Source organism: Pan paniscus, chromosome 2 (assembly GCF_029289425.2).
Source record: "Pan paniscus chromosome 2, NHGRI_mPanPan1-v2.0_pri, whole genome shotgun sequence".
Classification (NCBI taxonomy): Eukaryota; Metazoa; Chordata; class Mammalia; order Primates; family Hominidae; genus Pan; species Pan paniscus.
The window spans coordinates 124156040-124165000 of NC_085926.1; the positions used below are offsets into that span (position 1 = coordinate 124156040).

Sequence of the window (8961 nt, forward strand, 5' to 3'; positions counted from 1 at the left end):
ATCTAAGGGGCCTGCCCAGGAGGCAGATCTGGTCAGTCAAGTCCTCTCTCAGCAGGAGTTCCCTGCAGGCAGAGACTCACGGCTGCTGAGCCAGGAAGTCAGGGCCACAAGACTTATAGCCCTGGCAAGTCTCCAGGTAGTTGACACTGGGTACACTGCCATGGTGGGGCTGGAGGGTCGGCGGGCGGTAGGTCAGGATGTCAAAAACAGGGGAGATTGACCCTATAGATACACCTGTATGAGCACAAAATGGCAAGCACACAGCCCAAGTTCCTATCCACAGGGTGTCCGTTGAAAAGATCATGGGTACACCTCGGAGCACTTGAGGCGGATGTCAGAAAGAATGAAAAAGCTCTGTGCAGGCCTATGGAAAGGGCTCTGGGACTGAGGAAGGAAGAAGGAGAGGGGGAAGGGAGGAAGGGAGGGAGTGAAGAAGGAAGGAAGGATGGAAGGAAGGAAGGAAAGGAGGGAAGGAAAGGAGGGAGAAGGGAAGGAAGAAAGAAGGAAGGAGAGAAGAAGGAGGGAGGAAGGAATGAGGGAGGGAAGGAAGAAGAAAGGAAGGGAGGAAGGGAGGGAGGAAGGGAAGATGGAAGGAAGGAAGGAAGAAGGAAGGAAAGAAGGAAGGAGGAAGGGAGGAAAGAAGGAGGGAGGGAGGAGGAGAGAGGGAAGGAAGGAAGGGAAGGAAGGGAGGAAGGAAGGAAGGAAAGAGGGAAGGAAGGAAAGAGGGAAGGAAGGGATGAAGGAATGAGGAAGGGAGGAAAGAAAGAGGGAGAGAAGGAAGAAGGAAGGAAGGAGGGAAGGAGGAGAGGAGGGAGGGAAAGCAAGAAGGCGGGAGGAAGGGAAGGAAGGAGGGAGGCGGGGAGGGGTACACAACAAGGGCAGCCTAGGCTCCCGTTGCTGTGACAAAGAAGCTGAGTGGCCCTGCTGCATTCTTTTGCTGGCATTTGGCATAAGCCTGTGATAGATAAAGACCAGAAGGTGCCTTTAGGGGGCACCGAAGAACAGGGTCGATAGGGCTGGAGGAAAGCAAGTATTTCAAAGCAAACTTTTCCATCATTTTTGTATTTGAACCATGTAAATGTATTGCCTGTCCCCCTAAAATGGATTGAGAAGAGAGCGAGACCACGCCGAGCCTCGGGCCATCACAGCCTGAATGGGAAGCAGCGAACCCCGCTGTGACGGCTTCAGGCCCCGGCCTGTGGAGGGTGGGGGAGTCGCCCTTGGGAGGGGCTGGGCCCCACCGCCGGCTCTGCTTCTCACGGCAGGGGCGCCCCCAGGAAGGGACAGGATAGGGAGCTTTGTCCCGCAGCGAACGGGAACGCGGAGGCCCGGCCTCTCGCCTCCCCACCCTCCCCGCGCCTTCTCCAGCCTCCGCGTCCGCCCTGCGCCCTCGGAAGGCGCCGCCCGGCGGCCGCGGCCCTTCGCCGCAGGCAGAGTGCTTTGTCCGAGCTCAAAAAAGCCGTTTCCACGGAAGCGGCCCTTCCGCTCGGAGCCCGGCGGCCTGGAGGGAGGCCCGGCGGGGATGCGAGGATTCCGCCCCAGCCCCAGAGGACGCGGCGGAGAGCCTGGAGGAGGGGCTTTGAGAGTCGAGGTCTCCCGCCCGCGCGCCTCCCTGGCGCAGACCTCTTTTAACTTTTTGGCGTGGAGTGCGCGTCCTGACGTGCCCCCTGAGCTACAGCTTACTGAGCTTTACTGGCTTCGCCGGACAGCCGTCCCCAGGTGGAGAGACCGCGCGTCGCGCGCTGCCCGGGCCCCGCAGGGCCTGGCGCCTGGGGCCCTTGCGCCGCTTTGGGGCGAGGGAATCACACCGCGGGCTCCCGGAGCTTGGCGTCTTCCACGCGGCGCTGTGTGTCATCCACGCAGTGTGCTCTCGCTGCCGTGTTCAGGTCACTGCGAGGGTGAGCCCCGCTTTATCTACCCCTTCTGCTGTTGATGGGCACTCGTCTGGGGCTAGAAGGGATAAGGTTGCTGTGAGCGTTCTCGTGTGTTTTTGGTGCACGCGCACACACATTTCTCTGGGGTGCAGACCTGTCTAGTAGTGGAACTGCTGTTTCCCAGCACTTTGGAGCAAAGCCCTGTTGCAGTCTGAAGCGGAAAAGGCAGACGGGCCTTCCATGTTCGTGATTCCAGCCAGGCACAGAAGGGAAGGACAGGGACAGCAGCCGCACGGAGGCGAGGAGGGACACTGGGCGCTGCTGTCCCCTCTCCTCAGGGGCAGCCAGTCCTCTTGTGGACGCAGGTGTGGTCACCAGAAGGGAAGGACAGCAGAGGACTCTTCAGGGACCTTCCTGGATCCCCCTGCAATGGGAGTGGCCTACTTGCTTGACTTGAGGGTGAGACTTGGTCAGCCCTTGACTGTAGGGGGCAGGACCATGGGCTTCAGTGGGGCAGCACCCATGACCCACGCCTCTGCTTCCATTCCCTGCTTGCTGCCCGGGCCTCTGGTCAGGGGAGTCTAGTCTCCCTTCCCAGGCTTCCAATGCCTCGCCCCCTGCTGTGGTAAGGATTCGCGCTGGTCCCTATTTATTAATCAGGGAACTTGGGGTTCCAGTTTTCTCCCCTTCTCTGCATCTCATCCCCTTGAGAGCCCCCTGGAGCAGAGGATAACGCACGAGGGGACTGGCTGTGTATATTTTGATAACAATATCAAAATACTGTCAAATACTAAACGGAAAAGAAATAGGAAAACATTGAACTTTATTAAAATGAACTTCAAAAGACACCATTAAGAGTAAAAAGATGACTCACAAAAAAGTTGCCTTTTGTTCAGTAAACGACTCAGGACCAGAAAATATGAAGAACCCCTACAACAAGAAAAATATAGATAGCTCAGTTAAAAATTGACAAAAGTCTTGAAAAGATATTTCACAAAAGGAGAGATCCAGCCAGTCAATCCACACACGAAAGGGTACTTAGCATCAGGGAACTGCAAATAGTGACATTCGATTCCATATCACAGCCACTGGATGGCTAAAATAGCAACGCCAAGTGCTGATGAGACTGTGGAACAACCAGCTGGGCTCTCATCCCCTGCTGATGGGAGAGTGGATTGGAGCAACCACGTGGAAACATCTAATGGAGGTAAGCAAACGCCTGCCATAGGAACCGGCGTGTATATCCAAGGGAACCGAGTGCTAGGTTCCTGATCATGGTCAAGATCGCCTACAGCAAATTTACTTATTTATTTTAATCCCCCAACAAATGTCTTTAATGTCTTTAGAAAGATTAATTAAATGGTAGTATTTTAAGAATGCAATGGTATACTGCACAGCAACAAAAAAATAACAAACTGCTAATACTTGCAGCAACATGGATAAATCTCAAAGTATTGAATGAAAAGATACAATAGAGTGCATAACTAAGGATTCCATTATATAAAATACAAAATCCAGGCAAGACTGATCTACAGTGTTAGAGGTCAGGAGAGAATTTTGGAGGTAGTTGCTTGGGCACCGGGATACTGCGTGGGGAGCTGTGAGTGCTGCATATCTTGAGCTGCGTCCTGCTTGGAGTGCATACTCTGAAAATTCATCAACCTGTGCACTTAAGACTTGTGTACTTACATTATCTTTCAGGAAAAAGAAAAGAAAAATATGCCAAACTTTACCCTTCACCTTTCTTCTCAAAATGGTCAGGTTTCAGAGCTGTGGTAGAAACTTCTAGTACTGACAACAGCCAGTACCTCCCCGCTTGGCAGCTGAGACTATGGGACCAGTTCTGGCCAACGGAATGTGAGGGGAAATGATGGATGTCAATTCCAGGCTGAAGCTTTTAGTTGCCAGAGCCAGGTCCTCCAGTCCTACCTTTCCGCTGTGGCAGTCCCTCTGAAGTCCCAAGATCAAGAGCTGACAGCTGAATCCTTGCATGGAGAGTCGCCTGGACCTGCAGTGGACTCTGGATGAGGGAGTATACACCTTAACTGTATTAAGCCAATGCTGTTTCAGAGTGGTTAATTACCACAGCATAACATGCCCTATCCTGACTAAAATGATGTGTAGGAGCTCGACAGAGGAATAATTGTCCTTTTGGTCCCCTGCGCTTGTTCTTGGCCTTGGCCAGGTAGCAGCACATTTAGCATCAGACCGCCCAAGTGTCCTATGTCTACATTCGGTGGAACCCATTGTGGTGGCCCCTGGATCGACATTACAGCAGAGGGGAAGCACTGGCCTCCTGCACTCTCAGTTTCAGCTAGCTCTGAGTGCCGTTTTTCTCAGTGACAACATTCCGTGTAGGTGTTTGCCCACTGCCAGTGCTGGGTGACCTACGCTGGTACAGTCGGGACTACAAAGCCCTTTTCTTGGGATGCTTCCTTTGCTACTTTGAACTCTTGGCTCTTGGCACTGGAATCCCCTAGCATTTGGGATTACCAGAAAACAAGAGGTGGCAAAATGGTGCAATAATTTTGAACCCAGCCCCATGTTGAAGTGCATGACTGGGGACAGTGCAGTGGGGAAATGAGAGCTTGGGGCCAGGAAGACTGCTTGGGTTCTAACCCCGGTCCCATTGCTGGCCACCTACGAGACACTGGCAAATCACTTTTATCCCCAAACCTCAAAAATGGTCTCAAGGTTTCCAAATAGAGGTTTTTCTTTTCATTTTCTAGAAAAGTGAGCATAGTGGTAGAGCCCCTGAAGCTGCATCCTTCTGGGGTAAGGCAGAGCCATCTCACAAACCACACCACCTGATGGCATCTATTACAAATGTCAGATTTTGTAGGCTGAAGTGACCAAGAAGCCATTGGGAATGAGCAAAGTTTTAAATTGCTGGAAGGAATCTTCAGCAAACAGGCAAAAACAGCTCATCTCAAGGACTATCATAAGATATAGAACATTCAATGGATTGAACATTGAAACTGTTATGAACAGAATAAAGTGCAAGTAATGCTTGGAAGTATAGTTTTAAAAGAAAATGTGACTCCTGACAAGTAATTCTAGCACTAGATGACACAATACTAGAGGCAGAAACCATAAAGAAAAGAGGAATAGATTTGATTATATGATGTTATAAAACTTACATATGTTAAATATATATAATGATAAATTTGCATATATCATTCATGTGCCATAAACAAAACTAAAAGATAATTTCAAACTAGGAAAAATATTTGCAAAATATGACAAAGTAAATATTGTTAATTTACAAAAAATATTTCAAATTAATAAATGGACAATCAACACCAAATGAGCATAGAATATGAAAAAGCAATTCTCAGAAATAGGAAGAAAGGAGAGAAAGAAGGAAGGAAATAAAACAATACTCAATCTTAGAAGTAATCAAAGAAATGCAAATTAATGCAACATTTAGACATTTTTTTAAAAGAGCACACCAGTACAATAGTATGATGGTGAACAACCAGGGTCTATTATTATTGGCTGGAGTCTGTGTTAAATTGGTTGTAAAACCTTTTCAATCTTATGTCTTCTGTGGAAAACCAATAAAACACAAAGGAAGTCACTAAGAGATGAAAGAAGGGACAAAAAAGTTACAAGATCCATAAAACAACTAAAATATCAAGTCCTTCCCTATAAATAATTACTTTAAATGTAAACAAATTAAACTCCACAAACAAAAGATACAGATTGGGTTGGGTGCAGCATATCATACCTGTAACATCAGCATGTAGGGAGGTCAAGGCAGGAACATTGCTTTAGCCCAGGAGTTTGAGACCAGCCCTGCTAACATAGTGAGACCGCCATCACTATAAAAATTTTTAAAAATTACCCAGGTGTGGTGGTGCACACTTGTAGTCACAGCTACTGGGGAGGCTAGGTGTGAGGATTGCTTGAGCCTGGGAGATTCAGGCTGCAGTGAGCCACAGTCTCACAACTGCACTCCATCCTGGGCAACAGTTGATCAAGACCCTGTCTCAAAAAAAAAAAAAATAGATTTGCTAAGTGGATTCAAAAACAGGATACAATTATATGCTGTCTACAAGAAACTCACTTTAGATCTGAAAATATAATAGCCTAAAAGTGAAAGGATAGAAAAAAGATTTCATACAAATGGTAATCAAAAGACAACAGGAATTGCTACACCGATATCTGGCAAAAGAGACTTTAAATCAAAAACTGTTACAGGAGACAAAAAAAGATATTGTATAATGGTAAAAGTGTCAATTTACCAAAAATACATAATAACAAAAAATATTTAGGTACCAAACCAGAGAGCTCCTAAACATATAAAGCAAACTAACAGAACTGAAGGGAGATAGACAGAAACACAATAATAGTAGGAGACTTCCATACCTGACATTCAATAATGGATAGAATAACTAAGCAGAAGATCAATAATGAGATAGAAGACTGAAACATTTTACACCAATTGGACCTAACAGACTTACAGAGAAGATTCCACCCAACAACAGCAGAGTACACAATCTTCTCAAGTGTTCAGGGAACATTTTCCAGGAAAGACAACATATAAGGTCACAAAATAACTCTTAACAAATTCAAAAAGGTTGAAATTACACAAAATATCCTTTTTCGATCACAAGGAAATTAAACTAGAAATCAATAGCACAAGGAAAATTGGAAACTCCACAAACATGTAAATAAATTAACACAGTCTTGAACAGCCGATAGGTCAAAGAAGAGGTCACAGTGGAAATTAGAAAATACTTTGGGACAAGTGAAAATGAAAACACAACATACCAAAACTTATGGGCTACAGCAATAGCAGTGCTAAGAGGGAAGTTGATAGCAATACATGCCTTATATTAAAAAGAAGAAATATCTCAAATAAACAACCTAACTTTACATCTCAAGAAAGCAGAAAAAGAACAACTAAAGCTAAAGCTAAGAGAAGAAAGGAAATAAAGATTATATCATAAATGATTAAAATAGAGAATAGAAGTGAAATCAATGAAACCAGATTGGGTTTCAAAAAAAAAATCAACAAAATGGACAACCCCTTAGTTAAATTAAGAAAGAAAGAGACGTGACTCAACTAACTAAAATCGGAAGTCACAGAAAGGACATTACAACTGATGCCACAGAAATAAAAAGGATTATAAGAGAATACTAAGAACAATTATATTTCCACAAACTTGATAACCTAAAGAAATGAACACATTCCTAGAAACACACAACCTACCAAGACTGAACCATGAAGAAACGAAAAGTCTGAACAGACCAATAACAAGCAAGGAAATTGAATCAGTAATCAAATACCTTCCAACAAAGAAAAGTCCAGGACCAGATGGCTTCACTGGAGAATTCTACAGAATATTTAAAAATAATTAACACCAATCCTCCTGAAACTATTCCAAAAATTAAAGAGGAGGGAATACTTAGGTTACTTTACAGGTCAGCATAACCCTGATACCAAATCCAGACAAAGACACTGCAAGAAAAGAAAACTGTGTTTTTTGGCTGCATAAATGTCTTCTTTTGAGAAGTGTCTGTTCATGTCCTTCGCCCACTTTTTGATGGGGTTGTTTGTTTTTTTCTTGTAAATTTGTTTGAGTTCATTGTAGATTCTGGATATTAGCTCTTTGTCGATGAGTAGGTTGCAAAAATTTTCTCCCATTTTGTAGGTTGCCTGTTCACTCTGATGGTAGTTTCTTTTGCTGTGCAGAAGCTCTTTAGTTTAATTAGATCCCATTTGTCAATTTTGGCTTTTGTTGCCATTGCTTTTGGTGTTTTAGACATGAAGTCCTTGCCCATGCCTATGTCCTGAATGGTAATGCCTAGGTTTTCTTCTAGTGTTTTTATGGTTTTAGGTCTAACATTTAAGTCTTTAATCCATCTTGAATTAATTTTTCTATAAGGTGTAAGGAAGGGATCCAGTTTCAGCTTTCTACATACGGCTAGCCAGTTTTCCCAGCACCATTTATTAAATAGGCAATCCTTTCCCCATTTCTTGTTTTTCTCAGGTTTGTCAAAGATCAGATAGTTGTAGATATGCGGCGTTATTTCTGAGGGCTCTGTTCTGTTCCATTGTTCTATATCTCTGTTTTGGTACCAGTACCATGCTGTTTTGGTTACTGTAGCCTTGTAGTATAGTTTGAAGTCAGTTAGCGCAGGAAAAAATGCTCACCATCACTGGCCATCAGAGAAATGCAAATCAAAACCACAATGAGATACCATCTCACACCAGTTAGAATGCCAATCATGAAAAAGTCAGGAAACAACAGGTGCTGGAGAGGATGTGGAGAAATAGGAACACTTTTACACGTTGGTGGGACTGTAAACTAGTTCAACCATTGTATGGTGATTCCTCAAGGATCTAGAACTAGAAATACTATTTGACCCAGCCATCCCATTACTGGGTATATACCCAAAGGACTATAAATCATGCTGCTATAAAGACACATGCACACGTATGTTTATTGTGGCTCTATTCACAATAGCAAAGACTTGGAACCAACCCAAATGTCCAACAATGATAGACTGGATTAAGAAAATGTGGCACATATACACCATGGAATACTATGCAGCCATAAAAAATGATGAGTTCATGTCCTTTGTAGGGACATGGATGAAATTGGAAATCATCATTCTCAGTAAACTATTGCAAGAACAAAAAACCAAACACCGCATATTCTCACTCATGGGTGGGAATTGAACAATGAGAACACATAGACACAGGAAGGGGAACATCACACTCTGGGGACTGTTGTGGGGTTGGGGGAGGGGGGAGGGATAGCATTAGGAGATATACCTAATGCTAAATGACGAGTTAATGGGGCAGCACACCAGCATGGCACATGTATACATATGTAACTAACCTGCACATTGTGCACATGTACCCTAAAACTTAAAGTATAATAATAAGAAAATATAAAAAATATAAAAAAAAAAGAAAAGAAAACTGCTGACCAATGTCCTTGATGAATGTAGATGCCAAAATCCTCAACAAAATACTGGCAAACAATATTCAAAGCACATTAAGATTGTACACCATGACCTAAATAAAGTGGAATTTATTCCTAGAATGCAAGGATGATTTAACTTATGAAAA

General features: G+C 44.5%; 1 protein-coding gene across 3 annotated transcripts in view; it reads left to right on the forward strand.

Annotated features, from left to right (window-relative positions):
• The first annotated feature begins 438 nt into the window (after nt 1–438).
• LOC117979750 (uncharacterized) overlaps nt 439–8961 on the forward strand; it is a 36227-nt gene continuing 27704 nt past the window's right edge. For 2 of the 3 annotated variants that reach the window (XR_004670697.3, XM_034957279.3), the window contains exon 1: nt 439–1898. Coding sequence is in view for 1 of the 3 variants with exons in the window: in XM_034957279.3 (XP_034813170.1) it covers nt 1154–1898 (745 nt within the window). In the remaining 2 variants the exon portion in view is untranslated. Of the gene's footprint in view, nt 3082–8961 lie in introns of all 3 variants that reach the window. The other variant, XR_004670698.3, reaches the window with a different exon arrangement.